The sequence below is a fragment of the Notamacropus eugenii genome, chromosome 6 (assembly GCF_028372415.1).
Source record: "Notamacropus eugenii isolate mMacEug1 chromosome 6, mMacEug1.pri_v2, whole genome shotgun sequence".
In the NCBI taxonomy this organism is placed as follows: domain Eukaryota; kingdom Metazoa; phylum Chordata; class Mammalia; order Diprotodontia; family Macropodidae; genus Notamacropus; species Notamacropus eugenii.
The window spans coordinates 24,350,480-24,369,731 of NC_092877.1; the positions used below are offsets into that span (position 1 = coordinate 24,350,480).

The following is a 19,252-nucleotide window of genomic DNA, read 5'->3' on the forward strand; positions in this document are numbered from 1 at the left end:
CTTTTTAAAAAAAGAGCCTTCTGTCCTCCTTAAGTACAAGTCACTGGTGTGTAAAGATATCCTCTGTTTTCAGAGAATGCTATTTCTATAACCCTGGTCTCCTGCTGGGACCTTTCTTGTTTGTTTCTGTCAGTATTCAAAGGGTACCCCATTAGGCAGTTGGAATGTAGTCATTAATAAGTTCATTTTATGGGCACACTAGTTACTTATCAAGCTCACTATCAGGGAAGAAATTACCCACAAAGAACAAAGTTGAAAAGAATGCAATAAAATCTCAGGCATTTCCATAATATTTTTAAAAATTTTATTAATAACTTTTATTTTTATATCACAGTCATTTCTAGATATATCCCTCTCTCCTCCCAACATACTGAATTTCCCCTTATGCAAAAAAAAAAAATAGTTGAGCAAAACCAATTGATACTGCAACCCTGCCTGGTGGCATATATAACATTCTGCACCCATAGGCCCCACCTTTCAAGGAAAGGAGAGAGATGTATTTCCTCATCTTTTTCTGGATTCAATATTGTTGCTATCACATTTACAAAAACAAAGGAAAATGTAATCTTGTGAATCTGGCTGCATTGTTAATGTCAAAGAAATTAATATCTATGTGATATGGCCCTCCATATACTAGTGATTGTGACAAGTGGTGATTAAGTACCTTGTAACTTGCAAAAAACCATCCCTAGTTCCATTAATGTCAAAAGTGAAACTAGCAAATTCAATTTTCAATTTTGACAGCCTTTTTTAAGATACGAAGCCTTGACATCACCACATCCCAGTCTGCATAACCACCTTCAAGATGGCGAGTTATTTCTGTTCCTGCTTCGTAACTCCGTCGGCCGTGAAGTAAGCGCCAGTTATCGAATGTGATTACATCACCTAGAACCGATCGTTTTGAAACATAATAAATCGTACGTTTAATATAGGACTTCCTTGGAAAATGCAAATACCTTAGGAATTGATGTCATCGCTTATTAACATCTTTTTTCACTTGAGTCAGCCTATGGCACAGGCTGCTTTAGGACTTAGGATATTGGAATTAAAAGTGGTAGCCTGCTTAAACATTCTGGTATTGTTATAGTATGAACAAAAAGCTGTTTTTCACAGTGAAACATAAATCAGGGGAATCTTCCATACTACTAAGACAATGGAGAGGAACAATTCCTCTGCTTTAGACAGGAAGGAAATACAGAAAGTAGAAACTAATAGAATCAAAGAGTCAGAAGAGACCTTTGACTTCAACTAGTCCACTTTTGTCATATTACAGATGAGGAAATTGAAGACCTTTAATGGGAAAATTGTTTGCCCTAAGGTTCCATATGTAATATATAGAGGTGGGATGACAGAATACAAGTTTATTGAAGGCAAGGATTGTTTTGTTTTTTTTATCTTTGGCACCTGATATATAGTCAGCTTTTAATAAATGTTTGTGGATTTATTGATACAAATCTAGATAGTTTCATTACAAACTATAATTTTTTCTACTATGCCATCTAAGGTCTGCAGGTATAAATTGACTATTTATTATCATACAATAATGGTGGCAGAGTCTGAACCTGAACTCAGATTTTCTGATCCTTTTCCAAAGTTTTTTCCACTTAACATGCTCTAAAGCTCGGGATAGTTGCAGGGTTCAGTTATCTAGAGATACCCCGGAAGAAATGAGAATATTTCTTGTCTTCATTCATTTAAAATAGCTTCTCATTTTGTAAGCTTAATATGTAAATTGTCAAGAAGTCAAATATTTAAGTTCGTACTATGTTCTGGGCACTGTGCTAAGAACTGAGGATACAAATACATCCAAAAAGAAAGACACCGCCTGCCTTCAAATCTTTTACATTCTGGGGGGATTGGCGGTGGAGGAAGATGGTTAACTCTAGAGAATGAGACGTTACAGAATATGGATGAAGGATGGCTGTGTAAATAGCATTTCCTTGCTAAATGTAGTTTTAAGTGAGATGAAGGGTAAATTTCTCTAGTTTTCCAAGGCTCAGGAATGAATGATAAGCCTCATTTTTTTGGGGGTGGAGTTAAATGACTTAGCATATAATGCTATCACACAGAAATAGAATTCTTCAATAGTTTGGTTGTAATAAGTTTAAACTCTGGAATCAAGGATCCTTAACCTATCATATATCCTAGGCCTCTTTGGCAGCCTGCTGAAGCTTATGGATACCTTCTCAAAATGGAATCATTCATGCTATCAAATAATATACATGTGGTTACCAAAAACAAAAAAAAAAACCCAAACATATTGAAATATATTTATATATATCTATACTGAAAGTTCATGGACCCTCGTTTGAGAGCCCTTGTGCTACTTCATGCTTTGGCTAATTAATAAATACCAAAAAACCCATCTTGTTTTCTGCGTACTGACCTGGATGCATCTTGAAGGTAAACTTGTTTTCTCTGCTGTTCATCAGGTCAACAAACTCTTTCAAGGCAGCGTAGAATGGCTGTACTTTTTCAACAGGGATGTCAAATATGGTATCTCTTGTTGAGTTATTGAAGTTGATGCGAATCACTTGACCTTTATTGTCTACTCTGTTAAAAAAATATTTTAAAAGGGTTATAATTTTAAACAACCCAGGCCATAGCTATATGATTTTTAAAGAAACAGTCCTTTTTTCTTAGAAGTATAATATCTGAGAGGCCCCTCAGAGGACCTTATGGGTCATCTACTTCAACTAGAACATGAAAAGCTAGAACATGAATCTCTCCCACCACATTATTAATGAGTTGTAAAACCAGGGAATCTGAACACAAGGAGGAACACACGAGGAACCTGCCTAACCAAGAGTTCTTTCTCCAAAGAAATCTTTCAAAGAAATCAGCCTCTACTTGAAGATATCCAGTGAGGAGGAATCCCATTGCCTTCCAAGGAAACCCATTATCATTATTATCTTTTGTTCAGCTCATTGTTAGGTGAGTTTTCCTGACATCAAACAATGGCAAATAGTACTAAGTGTAGTAACAGTAGTAACCACCATTTATTTAGCACCGACTCTGCCAGGCATGCTATTGAGCACTGAGGATACAAAGGATGGCAGTGCTCTTGAGGAGCCCACAATATTTAAGGCTGTATGAAGTACTTTATGAATATTATTTTATTTTGTCTTCTTTTCTGGAACTTTAACTCATTGTCCCTAATCTTGCCCTCCAGGTTCAAACCAAACAAGTGTTGCCCCACCCCCAACAAAATATTGTAAATACAAAGTGTCCCTGTAATCTTAACACAGGTTTAAGCTATTAAAAACTAAGCCAAACATTCCTAGTTTATTCAGATTATCTTAAGGTGTCATGCTATCCAGTCTTCTAAGTATTCTGGCTATTCTCTTCTGGACACATTCAAGCTTATCTAAGACTTTTCTTAACAGTACTTCAATGGGGTCTCATCAGGACAGAGGAGACTGAATGTTTTGCCTTTATTAATGTAGCCTAGTATTGTATGAGTTTGTTTTTTTTTTGGCAGTCACATAACATGATTGACTGCAGTGGAACTCAGGCAGTCCACTAAGACTCTCAGACTTTTTTCAGATCAACCATTGTCTAGCCATGTGCTCTCTACAGTTTTTGTATGACGTTTCCTTCCTCCCTTCCTTCCTTCCTTCCTTCCTTCCTTCCTTCCTTCCTTCCTTCCTTCCTTCCTTCCTTCCTTCCTTCCTTCCTTCCTTCCTTTCTTCCCAAGTGTAGAACTTGATCTTTTTCCTTATTCAGTTTCATGTTGTTTGATTTGGCCTAATCTTTTAGCCTATCAAGTTTTTTTCTGGATCTAGATGTTGTCATCGTGTACGTTAACTGTCCCTTTCCAGGTTTATCATCACCTGTGAACATAACATCTCTGCCTTCATCTAGGTCGGTGATCAAAATGTTTAACTGCATAGGGCCATGGACAGACCTATGGGGCACTCCATTGGTAACAACTCTCTCAGTTAACATGGAACTTTTAATGATTACCCTTTGGGCCCCTTCATTCAATGAGTTCCAAAACTGACATCAGTGTACTCTTATCTAACTCATCTTTTTCCTTCTTATCCATAATCATAACATGAGTCTTGGTGAAATGCTCTGCTAAGATATAGCTAAAGTATACCTATGGCATAATCCTCATCAACCAGTTGCATTATCCTGTCAGAAAAGGAAATCAGGTTAGTCTGACCTGATTGATGTTGAATTTGGTGATCCATTTTTCTCTTCTGAAGGGCTCAGAAATCATCTCCTTAAGCATGTGTTTTAGAATCTCATCAGGCATCAAAGTCAAGTTCACTGGTTAAGAGTTTGCACATTTTAACCTCTTCCTTTTTTCATGGAGAGGGTAAGGGCACTTCTCAGGAGAGGACAGGAAGCCTCTGAAAGTTTTCAGCAACTGAAACAGCTTGTTCAATTTTTTTGAATAGCTCTAATTGTCAAATCTGTCCCTTTTAACTACCACCTTTGTTCCTGGTCTACCCTCTAGACCAGATGATCTCAACCTGGGGTCTGTAAACTTAACATTTCAAAATGATCATTTTTCAATATAATTTGGTTTCCTTTGTAATCCTGTGTATTTACTTTTTTGCATTTAAAAATGCCATTCTGAGTAGACCAAAGGTTTCCCCTTTGACAAAGGGACTTCTGACACATAAACAATGTAGAACCCCTGATCTAGACAAGGCAAAACAAGTTGAATCATTCTTCCACTTTGAAAGAAAACAGCTACGTGGCTTCTATAGAGTCCTAGAGGTAGAGCTGGAAGGGACCCCAGAAGATAGCTAGTTCATAACCCTTTGCGAATTTACAGATGAGGAAAATGAGGCCCAGGGAAATGAAATGACTTTCCAAAGATCATATGACCAATAGGCGTCAGAGATGAGATTTTAATTCGAGTCCTGTGCTTTTAAAGTCAATGGTTTTTCTGCTATACCACAGCTGTCTTCCCTTCAAATTTCTCTTTCTCCTTTCCCATTCTGTCTCTGTGCTGGGTGCCTTCATTTTTCATTGTCTGGGTGGTGTTTACAGGATTAGAAGCTGCCTCCAAATTATAGATTCAAGCTCCGTTACTACCAGTATTTCAGTCTGTTCCAAAACCTCAAGGACAGAATCTAATTCTTCTGGAACAGAAGAAACAAATTGATTCAAACTTTCTGGACCAGGAATAAGAAAGAGGATAAAAGAAGATGAAGAGAGCAAGTGGAAGATGGCCTATAAAACTGGAAGCCATGAGGGAGAGATGGATGCCTTTCTTTCTTTACCCCCCAATCTCCTCCTCCACCCCTTTAAGGCGGGTTGTTTTAAGAGCCAAGATCTCAAGTTTTTGAGCAAAGGAATTTGCCAAGCTAAATAATGAACTATTAAGGACTGTTGTAACTCATGTCTTAGACTCATTGATCTGCCAGCACCAGGCATCAATTTCAATAAACCATTTTGTCCTCAGTTACTTTCCTACACACAATAGCTTTTCAGAAATTTGAAGGCAGCAAGCCTGGCCTATGTCATAGACTTCATCAGATTAAACATGCCACTTTCCTTCTACTGGGCACTGGAGACAATAATGAGAAACACCGTGAAAGATCACAAACACACAATGGCCCAAAGGGCCTTTGGTCTCAACAGCCAGGATTCACCAAGTTCCTAAACATCTTGGTCTTTTGCAATTGGCCACCATAGGTTACAATTTGCATACTGGGATTGCTAGCCCAATGAAGGTTATTTTTCTTTTCTTTTCTTTTTTGGAGGGGGGAAGGCAAGCAAGTGACTTGCCCAAGATCACATAGCTAGTAAGTGTTAAGTGTCTGAAGGTGGATTTGAACTCAGGTCGTCCTGACTCCAGGGCCGGTGCTCTAGTCACTTCACTACCTAGCTGCGCCAAAGATTATTTTTCTTGCACTTAACATAATATAGATTTTTCATTTGAATGAAATTCCTGAATATTGATGTTTTCCAAGACCAGTTTTCTTAGTTCCTCTTATTGGAAAGAAAAATGTCATTTTGCTGTGTTACAAAAATTACATAGGTGAAGTAATTACAACGGGTTTGAGCTTCTCTGTTGGTGCCTGTCTTTCACAGCTCTGTAGAATCATAGAATTTGGGAGCCAGACAGGACCGTAAAGGTCACCTAATCCAACCCTACAATTTTATGGATGAATAAATCTGTACTTTAGATCTTCAACGAACCTGAAGTCTAGTAACCTAAAATCATACATTATCTGGATTAAAAATAATATACTTAGCTTTTAGGAGTAGTAGGCAATTCTAAGAACACAACCTTAGCAAAAAGAATTTAGACCCAAAGAGATGAAATAATACAGTCATCCTAGGGTCACAGGACTAGAAAGGACTGTGGAGGCCATAGAGTATAAATCCCCTCCACCCCCCTTCATTTTATAGATGAGCAAAATGAAGCCCAGAGGGGTAGATGACTTATCCTGGGTCATTTAGCTAGTGTAAGTGTCTGAGGCAGGATTTGAACCTAAGCCTTCCTGACTCCAGCTAGGTGATACAGTGGATAGAGTCCCAGATGTGGAGCCAGGAAGACTCTTCTTTGTGAGTTCAAATCTGGCCTCAGACACTAGCTGTATGAACATGGGCAAATCACTTAACCCTCTTTGCTTTGTTTTCCTTATCTGTAAAATGAGCTGGAGAAGGAAATGGGAAACCACGCCAATATCTTTGCCAAGAAAACCCCTAATGGGGTCATGCAGAGTTGGGCAAGACTGAAGTGACTGAAGACCAACAGCAGCTTCCCTACCTCCAAGTTCCTTTCCCCAGTGCCCTCTCTATTACACCATGTCAAGGTGATGGAGCTAGGACTAGATCTAGAATGAGAACATGGGTTCTCTGCTTTTTAATCTAATGTTTTGTCCTAGGTCCTCCCTTCTTCCTCTGTTTCTTTCTCACTCTCTTTTGGTGACTTTTCTTTCCAATAAGAATAATTAAGAAATTAATTAGGTAATTAACCTTTATAATTTGACTACCATTTTTAGGCAGATGACTCTAGAGCTTACACATCCAGTTGTCACCTGAGCTCCAGGCTCATGTCTCTAGCTACGTGATGGAGATTTTCACCAGCATGTCCCATAGCTATCTTGTACAGATCAACATGTAGCTATTTTGTCTGTATTCTGAATGGGCTTATCTGTGAATGTGTATCCTGCTGAAAAAATGTGAAATTCCTTGTGGGTAAGGATCGTCTCACTTTTGCATTTGTATCCTCAATGATATCACATGTTGTTGTTGTTCAGCCATTTTCAGTGACATCAGACTCTCTGTGTCCCCATTAGGAGTTTTCTTGGCAAAGATATTGGCGTGGTTTCCCATTTCCTTCTCCAGCTCATTTTACAGATGAGGAAAACAAAGCAAAGAGGGTTAAGTGACTTGCCCATGTTCATACAGCTAGTGTCTGAGGCCAGATTTGAACTCACAAAGAAGAGTCTTCCTGACTCCACGTCTGGGATTCTATCCACTGTATCACCTAGCTGGAGTCAGGAAGGCTTAGGTTCAAATCCTGCCTCAGACACTTACACTAGCTAAATGACCCAGGATAAGTCATCTACCTCTCTGGGACTCATTTTCCTCATCTATAAAATGAGGCAAGCCCATAGGTGACTTGCTCAGGGTTACACAGCTAGTAAGTATCTGAGGCTGGATTTGAACGAAGAAGGATGAGTCTTCCTGAGTAGAGGCTTAGCTGGGGCCATTGTGGGTCATGATTGTCTTACTTTTGCACTTATATCCCTAGTGCATCTTACCATGCCCATAATAGACTCATTGATTGATGCTTCTTTCAATTAGAGTCATGGGATTTTACAGTTGTCAGGAATCTGAGAGACTACCTAGTCCAAACTTTTCATCTGAGATGATGTCTATGTCTGTTGTTTTTGTGAATCTTGAAGTGTTAGGTAATAAATATTATTATAATGATCATTTTTATCTTAGGAGATCTAGACTTGTGATTTCATTGGAATAGGGGACTTCCAGTGAGGAAATTCCCTCTACCAATTCAGATCAGCATTTGTTCTGCAGATGTTATGTTGTCTGATCCTTTATATAAGCACCCTTTTCTCCTCTGATGCTGCCATCTCCCTGGTGGGGGACCCCATCACCTTGTGCCTAGACTGTTGTTCTCCCTGATACAAGTCTCTCCTCATTGCAACTCATCCTCCACTCAGTTGTCAAAATGATGTTCCTAAAGTTCAGGTCTTGTTATGTCTCTCACCTCTATTTGTTCAGTCCATAAACATTTATGATGGAACCATTGGTTACAACAAATGGAGAAGTTTTGAATGCTGTGGATAAGTTCACTTACCTTGGTAGTGTACTTTCCAGGGATGTGCACATTGACAATGAGGTTGACACACTCATTGCCAGAGTTAGCTCAGTGTTTGGGAGGCTCCAAAGAAAGGTTTGGGAGAGAAGAGGTATTAGACTGACTACCAAATTGAAGGTCTACAGAGACATTGTGCTGACCTCATTGTTATATGCGTGTGAAACATGGACAGTCTACCAGCGCCATGCCAGGAAACTGAATCACTTCCATTTGAACTGTCTTAGGAAGATTCTGAGGATCACCTGGCAGGATAACGTACCAGATACTGAAGTCCTTGCTTGAGCTGTAGCATTCAAGTTTTGTTTCTGAGAGCGCAACTCTGATGGTGATGTGATTTTGGTCCTCTTTGAAGATGGACAACAACCAACCAAACAGCCTACTAAGTGCCAGGAACTATGCTAAGCATTGCTGCTGCAAAAGACAGTCTTAGGAGCTCACAATTTCATGGAACAGACAACATGCAGACAACTATGTATGGACAATGTATAGAAAAGAGAAACTAGGAATAATCTCTAGAGGGTAGGCTTCTAGAGCCTAGGGGAAAGAGAACTGGCTTCTTCTAGAAGAAGGGATTTTAGTTGGGACTTGAGGGAAGCCAGAGAAGGCAGGAGGCAGAAATGAGGAGGGAGAGCATTGTAGGCCTGGGGGACAGTCAGTGAAAATGCCAGGGGTTGGAAGATGGAGGGACTTGTCCTAGAAGCAACAAGAGGGCCAGTGTGATTTGGTTGTAGAGCACATAGGGAAGGAATATTGGTGTAAGAAAACTTGAAAGGTGAAGGAGGACAGGTTCCAAAAAAACTTCCAAAGTGAAACAGAGGATTTTATATTGGGTACTGGAGGTGAGAGGGAGTAAACTCCAGGGATTCCCTATCACCTCCAGGAGCAAATCTAAAAATCCTTTGGCATTTGGCATTCAGAGCTCTTAGTAATTTGCCCACTCCCTACCCTACCGTCCCATCTTTCTAGTCTTCTTAGTTAACAAGTAATTTACCAAGCACTTATTAGGTGCTTACTGTGTGCCAAGTATTGTGCTGAGCACTTACAAACACCTTACTCACTCATGAGGACTCTGGGATCCTGAGGACACCGACCTCTCTGCTGACCCTCTTTCTCCATTTCCTGGCTTTGGTCTTCTTCTTTGTCCCTCATGAGTGGAAAACTCTCCTTTGTCTCTGCTTTCTGACTTCCTTCAAGATCCAGAGGCAATCCTACCTTCTACAGCAAGCTTTTGCAGATTTCTTTGAATTCTAGTGCCTTCTCTCTGCTGATCATCTCCATTTTATCCTGTCTATAGCTTGTTAGAACATATTTGTTTCCATGTTGTCTCCCCTACTTGACTGGGAGCTCCTTGAGGGCAAGGCTTGTCTCCTCTTTCTTAGTATTCCTTAGACTGTTCTTGGCACACGGGTGTTTAATGAACGCTTATTGACTGACTACATGTATAGTAGTGGATGTATGGGGCCATGAAGCTGGTTTGATCAGACATCAAAAATGTTAGGGCCACCCACTGTATCCTGAGCCATCGCCAGTTCTGACTTTTGTCTTGCCTCTGAACTTTGATGACTCAGGAAGAGAGCCTGAGACTGGCAACTTTGTGCACGTGTGCTTCCCTTACATCCAATTCATATGCAAGTCAAGACATCTCCCATGATGCCAGGAGTCCTCTTCAAAAATGGACAACCTAATAACAACTCTTAAAGAGTTGTCTGAGGAACTGAAAGATTGAGTGATTTGCCCAGACTATGTATCAGAAGTGGGACTTGAACCCAGGACTTCCTGACTCCAAGGTCAGTTCTCTGTCCACTGTCACATTGCTTTTCATTATTTACTGTCGTTGTTATGTGAATAAATAGAATTTCAAAGAAGCAGAGTAACTTTCCTAAGATCATATAGATGTCTTTCAGAATAGTAACTTGGTAGATGTGACTTTGTCAGCATTCTTCACTGACAGGGCATGTGATACTAGTGATTTATAATTGGGAAAATATGGTCTAGGACACGACACTTTTTTGGTTTCCTGTGCCATGCTGGTGGAAGTTTGTGGACAACGGTGTTGTTATGTGCAGGATCAGAGGCTTAAACAAGAGGACAAAGGATATGACCCAGTGAAATTTGCAGTCAGTCAAAGGGCTGCTCTTGAGGACCTAGAGGACCACATGTGGCCTTAGGGCTGCAGGTTCCTCGCCCCTCGATACTATTACATTGAGGAGACAGCCTCTCTGACTCATCCAATATCTCTTCTCTCTGAATTCCCTCCCGATCCTTACTTCTCTCCTTTGGATATGTGCTTATTGGTCAAGGTAGTCCTCCGAGTTGAACATAATGCTCCAGCCTAGAGCATAATGGAATCATTGCTACCCATGATATAGACTCTATACTTCTATTTGTGAAGCTCAGGATGGATTGTGTTAGATTATCAGGGACTGCATCGCACTGATCACTCATATTAAGCTTGTGGTACACAGAAATCTCTTGGGTCTTTGTTATACAAAGAACTATCAAGCCATATCCTTTCCCCATTCTTGATTTAAGGAATTTTTTTAATCCAAATGCAGAACTTTACATTTATTTATATTAAGTGAAAAATAGATATCTTTATATTTGTTCTAGTCTTTTGAAATCTCTATGATTTTTTTCTCATTCAATGTATTTGGTATCCCTTTCTGTCATCCACAGATCTGATAAAAATACCTTTTATATCTTTAAATTATTGCTAAGGAAGTTGAGGATAGAGCTCTGTGGCATGGTACCAGAAATTTGGTTCAGGTGGACATTGATCCTTTCATTCTCACTCTGTACACAAACAATTAATAATAATATCTGTGTTTGTATAGTACTTCAAGGTCTGAAAAATGCTTCGTAAATATTATCTCATTATCTCACAACAATTCTTAGAATGTAGATGCTATTCTATCTACATTTTACAGAAAAGAAAACTGAGGCAGGAGATAAGTGACTACAAATCCATCTAACTACTGTTGTCCAGTCCACATTTTATTCTTATCCATAGGGATACTGGGAATCTTGAAGTAGTTTCCTTCCAACTCTAAATCTATGAGAAATTTGTAAAAGTGCCGTACCTTATACCTAGACTACTTCCTAGTTCAATACAACAATCACAACAGGAAATGAGGTCCCTTTGGCAGTGACTTGTTCCCAGTGAACACAACTTATAGTTCCATGTTCCTGTTTGTAGGTTCTCACACTATCCATTTAATCATCCACATGATTTTGAAAGACACTACTCACTCTATAATTTTGTGCTTGCATTGCACTGAGAAGTCACAAAAGTCAACTCCGACATCTGTGAAATCCACAAAGGTTGAGGAGAGGATCTGGAATGCCTTAGGGTTTTGTTCCTTGAGCTGTCTGCATACGTTAAATCCATCTACGATTTCACTTTCCCCACCAGTGGCTGTTTGTTTTATGCAGTGGAGGAACTGAACCTGTAATCAAATGGAGAAATAGTTTTTAGAAGACACAAATTAAAAATGTCCCTTGATTAAGAACAATGTTTTTGGCCCCCCTCCCCAATCAGGACATTTTTCAAGATTAGCATAAAAAATACAGTTAAACATTTATTGTAAGTCTTTTGTGTTCAAGGCATCTGAGGGGATATATAGAAGTATGAGACTCGGTCTATTCTTGCTTAGACTCTAGATGTAAGGTATTCCCAACACTTGATACCGCGTCTGTCACATACTAAGGGCTTAATACATGTCTGTTGACTGACTGGTAGATTAAGTATGAGATTTTAATGACAATTCAAGGTAACACTGAAGAAATATTAAAGGGTGAATGGTATAGAAATGACTGTATAATGTGTGATGAAGCCAATGCATTCTTAGTCAGGGGAAGGAGATCACTCCAGCTTTGGGCTAACAGAGACAGCTGCATGGAAAAATGGGGCCATGAAGGGTGGGTAGTTTTAGATAGTAGAAAAGGATTGGCAAGGAGATGGAGCTTAGTGAGTGGAGAAAGATATGGACAAAAGTTTGGAAACCATAATCACATCAATACTGCTATTCTTTCTGGAAACAGGTGCCAAGCTTATTCCTCTATGGATTCACTCACCATCCTGGTACCTTCTCAAACCCAAGTTCCTTTAGCCATCACAGTTTCTATATATGTTGACTATAAGAATGTAACTTCCTTGAAGACAGAAGCTGCTCTTACTTTTGTATTTGTGTCTCTAGTGCTTGGCACATGGTAAAAACTTAAAGGCTTTTTCATCCATTTCTCCCAAAGCAAAAAGGAGAAAAGTTCAAGGTGTGTTTTAGGGGTAGTAAACAAACCATATGACAGAGATGGAATCACAGGGGAAGTTAAAGAGGTATGGTAAAGCCAAGTTGTAGAGGATCTCAAATATCAGGTTAAGGAATTTGGACTCTTATAGGCAGTAGGGAGCTATGGAGTGTTCTCCTTCTGAAGGGGAGTGATATGGTAAATGTATGATCTCTAGGGAGATCATTATCCTGAGACAGATTGGAACAGGGGGACACATAAGGAAGGAATACCACTTAAAAACCTTTTGTGGTGGTACCTTTGAGATGGTGATTATGACCTCAGTCAACTAGGGTATGGACAAGGACATGGAAGAGAGATAAAGTATTTATCAATTTTATTCTAAAGTATATTAGGAATGAGAATTTTAGGTTGACTTCTTAGGAAAGTTGAAAAATCTACTAATTTCTTCATATTCTTCTGGGAGGAGTCCTTTTGAATTAGTTGGATATGTGACTTATTTTTATTATCACTGTGGATGTTTTTGTAAAACTAAATATAGAGAATTATTTTCGGCAAGAAGAAGCCATTTAACATCATTCGCTGTGAAAATTGTATATGCCAAAGTAAAATAAAAATAAAAGTCAGTGTCTGGCTGAAGGGGCCCTGAATGAGAGAGCCAAATAGGATCAGATTCAGATATTAGAAGGTAGTAGCTCTAGTGAAAAGGAATTTTAAAATTAGTTTGCTTGGTTTCCCTGTCTCCCTCCCAAAACAGGCCAAATATAACAATCCCCTGACTCCCACCCTGACCTGAAGATGAGGGAAAAAAGCCTCCTACAGCATACAAAGCTTGGGAGGAAGGAACAGCATTAATTCAAGAAAGACTCCCCTTTTTGACTTTCTGAGCAACTGGAGAGTTAGCTGTGGCAAAATGGGAAGAACACTGCATGATGCCTCCTAGTCGCCCCCATCACATTGACTAATTATGTGACATGGAACAATTAATTTCATTCATCTAAGCCTCAGTTTACTCATCTTTAAAATGGGGTTAATAATTATTTAACCTCATCGGACTGTCATAACATTCTATAGAGAATGTATATAATTCACACCGCATATTCAGATGTGCACTATTGAGAATTATAATTATGTAAAATATAGTAACTGGTTCCAATCTAATGGAAACACAAAGTGTGAATTTGAATAATGCTACCAGTTCAGGGGACTTCATTATTTGCTGCTTTGTGATGTCAATCAATCTATTACTCTATCACTAAACACTTATTAAGTGCCTATTATATGTTAGGATCTGGAGAGACATAGACAAGGAAGAACAGCCTTGCCCTTAAAGAACTCAGGTTCTATTCGGGTAAAAGAGCACATTATTAATATGTAAGCATCATATGCTATAAACTGTCATTGTTGGCCAAAATGTATTAAAATAATAATATAGTCCAAAATTCCAAGCTGATTAAGTAAATGCAGCTATGAGAAAATAGCTATGTGTTGTCATGATCTTCATGGAAATCAAAAAAATTGTTCACCTCATACCACATCAGACTGACAAAGATGTCAAAGAAGAAAAAAATGCCAGACATTGAAGGGCACGTGCAAAAAACAGGAACATTAATATTACTACTGGTAGAGCGATGAATCGGGTTAGCCATTCTGGAAAGGAAGATGGAACAACGCCCCCTCCTCCCAAGTTGCTAAATTGTACATGCAGTTGATGCAGTGATAACACCACTGGACCTATATCTTAAACTTTGGGGTCTAATGAGATAACGAAGGAAGAAAATAGGTGTTCAGTGATGCAACTCCCTTTCTCCCCCAACAAAACCAGTTGTTCACCTTATGCCTACGTCAAATTGGCAAAGATGACAAAAAGGGACAATAGCAAATGTGGCTGGGGATGTGCCCAAACAGGTACATTAATACACTGTTGGTAGAGCTATGAATTGGTCCAGCCCTTCTGGAAAGTGATTTGGAGCTGTATCCTAAAACATCACAAAGTTGAGAACATCCCTTGTCCCAGTGATCCTATCATTAGGTCCATACCCTAAACATTAGGGCTGAAAGAGATAAAGAAAGATGAGAAGGACCTCTCTCTCCAAAAACATTTATGTTGTTTGTAATGGCAAAGGCTCAGAACTAGGGGGGTATTCATCAACTGAGTAACAGCAGAATATATTATGGCATTTGAAGGAAATGGAATATTATTATACTTGAAGAAGATCAGAGGGATGCTTTCAGAGAAACCTGGGAAGATCTGCCTGAACTGATGCAGAGTTGAAGTGAGCCAGGAAAACCATTTTTACCGTGACAGTATTGGAAAGACAATTCTGAAAGGCATAAGAACTCTGATCAACTCAGTGAGCAATCATGATTTCAGTCAGTTGGTCATTCAACAATCATTTATTAAACCTTTATATATGTCAGGCACGACTGGGGAAAAATACAGTTTCTGCCTTCAAGGAACTCGTATTTTAATGAGAAATAATAGTGAAACATGCTACTTATTTCCTGAGAGAGGTGATGGATTCAGGATTCAGAATTAGACATACATTTCTGGACATGGCTAAATGTGGAAATTTGTTTTAGTTGACTGTGTGTATTAGTTACAAGGGTTTTCTTTTCCTTTTTTCCAATTGGGGATCAGTGTGAAGGAAAGGGAGGCTAGGGATAGCATGTTCCCTCTCCCCTTTCCCCAAATAAGTTGAGAACATATGGAAGGCCAGAAGGAGACATAGACAAGCAGGACAACTTTGAAAATCGCATGCTGAATTTATTATATACACCAAAAGGAAAGCCAAGTCTACACACAGTTTTATATATAGTCTTCTTTTTCTGATCTGCTTTATGTATGGAAATGCTCATTTTATCTGGTGTTTAAGTTCAGAATAAAAATGAAAAAAAACCTCTAAAAAACATTTAGTTTCTTTAGAATGAAGGAGAATTAAGTGATGTGATTAGGAAAAAAAATTAATAGAAAAGTTAACGTTAAAATCAACTAAATTCCCTGAAGATAATGTAGTATAAAGGTATTCTTCGGGGAAGTAGAAAAATGTTCTTAAAAAAATCACATTTTAGATTTCTACATAAGAGAACTGCACATTTCAGGACCAAAACTCTTAAAAATCCAGCTGATTTCTTTTACATATGGTAAGAACCATGGACATCTTTGCCATCTAGATTTTAATATAATTTTGTGAAAGAATTTAAATGTAGGAGCCAGACAACTTAACACTTGTGCTAATCCAAATGGTTAATATGTGACTGACATATATAAAACCAAATTTTATTCCATGCAAGCGGTTCTGAGCTGAAAAGCCTTTTTATGTTACTTTGTAGCAGCATGTGATTTTTGGCACAGATAAAGACGATGAGCTAAGCACCATGTGGTTTGAATTAATAGAGTGAACCCACTCTTCCTGTCCCATGTTAGTGATTTTGATCAAAATGAATTCTCAACAGGTAACTAACTTGTCACCTGGCCCATTTGGTACCAGTTTAGGAAGAAAAAAACCCCCAAACCAACCTCCCTTGTTTGACCTGCTTGTTACATTAAAATTTCAGCACATCGGATTGAAATAATTTTATGCAACAGACAAACTTTTTTTTAAAGTGGAAACTTGAACTATGCCCATGTTAACCACTATTCCATTGGAGCTAAAGATTTCAAGAATCAGATTCTACCAGAAATCTCTTCGAGTGTCTATCCTCTCCCATGTAATTTTATATTTTTCACTTATTTTGTTTAGAATCCCATTTGTTGTTTCTTACCACTTTGCTACACTATATTAGCCAAGTGAAAAGGAAAACTTGGGAAATTGCCCAGCTTTTTCATGCAAAAATAAGTATTTGTTGAACACCTACATGATGCAAGAGACTATGAAATGTTGTGGAAAAATAAGTCCGGATCAGTGTCTGAGATCAAGGATATTCTCATGAAATCTTTTTTTTTTGGAAAATATAGTTGTTTTTCATTAAATGTTACTTATGATAATATATAATGGATTTATTATTATTCAAAAATGAATAAATATCTTAAAATTTGGTTTTTAAAAAAAATTTGGAAGACTGGGTAAAAAGAGTTCTGGTCTAGCCTTAGTTCAGTGCGTGTGTTCATTCTTCGTTGCCAAAGAAGGAGAAGAAGACTATGCCATCAGAGAAATGATGACATGACTTACACTTGACTTTGTTTTGAGTGAGGGAGGGCTGTGCAAGTCACCAGCCTCATTTCTCCTCCAGAGTCATCTGAATCCAGTGACCAAATATTCATCAGGATGACTATAGGTGACCCAGGATGAGGCAATTGGGGTTAAGTGACTTGCTAAAGGTCACACAGCTAGTGAGTGTGTGAGGTGAGATTTGAACTCAGGTCCTCCTGACTCCTGCACTGGTGCTCTATCCATTGCACCACCTAGCTGCCCCATCTTGGTTCAGTGCAGCAATTAGTGGTACAAGTAAGAGTTCATTATTAGGTATTAGCTCAGTAACTTTGCTAAGTTTCAATTTTCTCAGTGTAAAATGAGTTAATTAAACTATAAAGTGTAAACTCTATGAAATCAGAGATTACAGCTTATTCAAATGTTGTCTCCTGTGGAGCTTTGTACTATGCCCTGAACACAGTAGGCAATTACTTGTGAATTTCAGTTGAAAACAAGAATTCGTGAAGCACCTACTGTGTGCTGGCCAATGTATTAAGGATTATAGAAACAAAGAACTTCCAATCTATTGGGTGGAAACAGCACACAAATACACATCAGTAAATGTTAAATTTACTTTTAAGTAAATTTACTTAAAATGTACATAAATATATTCAAAATACTGAGAAGCCAGTCTCATTCTAGAAGTTTGTTGTTGTCTACCTCAAAGAGCTTTAGGGAGGCTCCAATCAGTCATGTGAAAGCACTTTATTTTAAAAAGTCTATAAAGCGCTGCTCAGATGTAAGGCTTCATTATTACACATCAGGGAAATGCATGGAGTCATTTAATCAGTTTTATGTAAGTTTAGATTATGTCCCAGAAACAATATGTAATCTTGTAAAAATCGAGCAATGCCTTAGATTTGAGAGCGTCCTCCTCCAAAACTGAGCTCCCCCTCTTTCTCTGGCCTTTGGCAGAGAAAGGGCTGAGCTGAGCAGTTTGGCATTTAACCCCTGGACCTTAAGAGGTTGCTGGATTCCAAACTTAGGCCATATTTAGAACAATCACAATGCATTTCTCTTCTCTCCTCTTCCCCATCCCAACCCCCCAAGGTGCCTCTGGACGGTCACTTCTCTGTCATCATTAGTTCAAAGAACATGTGGTATTTTTGAATCAACACAGTAATTTAAAACATGTGAAGTCAAATATTAAATTCCAGTATTATTTGTAATAATGATAGCACGCCTTCCATAAAAAGGCCTCTCCAGTGCCCTGCTGTGTCATGTAGGTGACCCTGAGATTTTTAAAGGTCATGCCAGTGGGGTATGGGCTTCAAGAGACCCTGCCAACGTGAAGAGGACTCATCTCTGGGTCTGGCGATGGCACATGTGGCCGTTGCCTCAGGATAAACCTACCTAAACCCAGAGACCGGGCCCCAAGTGAGATATAAGTGCATATGTCAGGATCCATAGCGATAACATATTTTTGGCCACAATAACTTATAAGACTATCCACTAAGTCATGGAGATATTAAGATATGTTAAATGGAGAGAGAGTCCATACTTCACATCTCCTTGCCTAAATCTCTCAAAAACCTAATTTTAGTCCTATGTGCTTTAAAATCTCCCTTCATCATTCCATGCTACAAAAATATTGTCTTGTGTTTGGAATATATTAGCACATAATGACCATGTTGTTCTTTTTCCTTAGTGTATTGATTGCTATGTCACATATGCATGACCTACATGAAGTGTAGAAACCATATCTTGTGCAGTTTATACACAGGTTTTTTTTCTTTTTATTGGTAGGGATCAGGGGGTTAACTAGACCTGTGACTGCATCGTGTAGTGGGCTCCTGGTAAGGAACTCACTGTCCTATAACATGCAGGCATCTCTTCTGTATCACATACTCTTAGAGATGAGTCTGGGGAATTGAAAAGCTAAGTGAATAGTCCAGGGTCACACAAGCAGTCAGTGTCAGAAGTGGGACATGAACTCAATTCTGTCTGGTTCTCAACCCAGTTGTCTATCTCTATGCTAACTCTCATACATATCAGGAATTCAGTAAATATGGAGAGCCAGAGACATAATGTGAATCATCCAAGACTCAAGACATTGGACTTCTCACCTTCTGCACTAGAAAGAACATTGACTCTGGAGTTGAAGGACCTGGGTTTAAATTCAACCCTACAGAAAACTTCCTTTGTGATCTTGGATGAGTCATTCAACTTCCCTGTGCCCTAGTTTTCCTCATCTGTAAAATGATGGGTTGGGCTACAAGTTCAGTAAGGTCCCTTTTAATTCTAAATCTCTGGTGTCTAATCCTCCATGCCAGTATCTGAACAACCTTCCTAGTGAGTTTCTAGGAATATGTCACGCTGGTATTCAAAAGCTTTTAATGGCATTCCGTTTGTCCACTGAATAAACTTATGATCTGAGAATTGAGTGCTCTCTAGACTGGTTCCAACTTACCTATCCAGCCTTATTTTACACTACTTCCATTCATTGTGGTATAATGGATAGAACACTGGACTGGGAATCAGGAATAGCTTTATTCAACTC

General features: G+C 38.8%; 1 protein-coding gene across 2 annotated transcripts in view; it reads right to left on the minus strand.

Moving 5' to 3' along the window:
- Positions 1-287: 287 nt before the first annotated feature.
- BBOX1 (gamma-butyrobetaine hydroxylase 1) overlaps positions 288-19,252 on the minus strand; it is an 80,713-nt gene continuing 61,748 nt past the window's right edge. For both annotated transcript variants that reach the window (XM_072619297.1, XM_072619298.1), the window contains exons 6-8: positions 11,564-11,760; positions 2,387-2,553; positions 288-885 (exon numbers count right to left, since the gene is read on the minus strand). In XM_072619297.1, the coding sequence (XP_072475398.1) occupies positions 725-885; positions 2,387-2,553; positions 11,564-11,760 (525 nt within the window). In that variant the 3' untranslated portion in view covers positions 288-724. The remainder of the gene's footprint in view (positions 886-2,386; positions 2,554-11,563; positions 11,761-19,252) is intronic.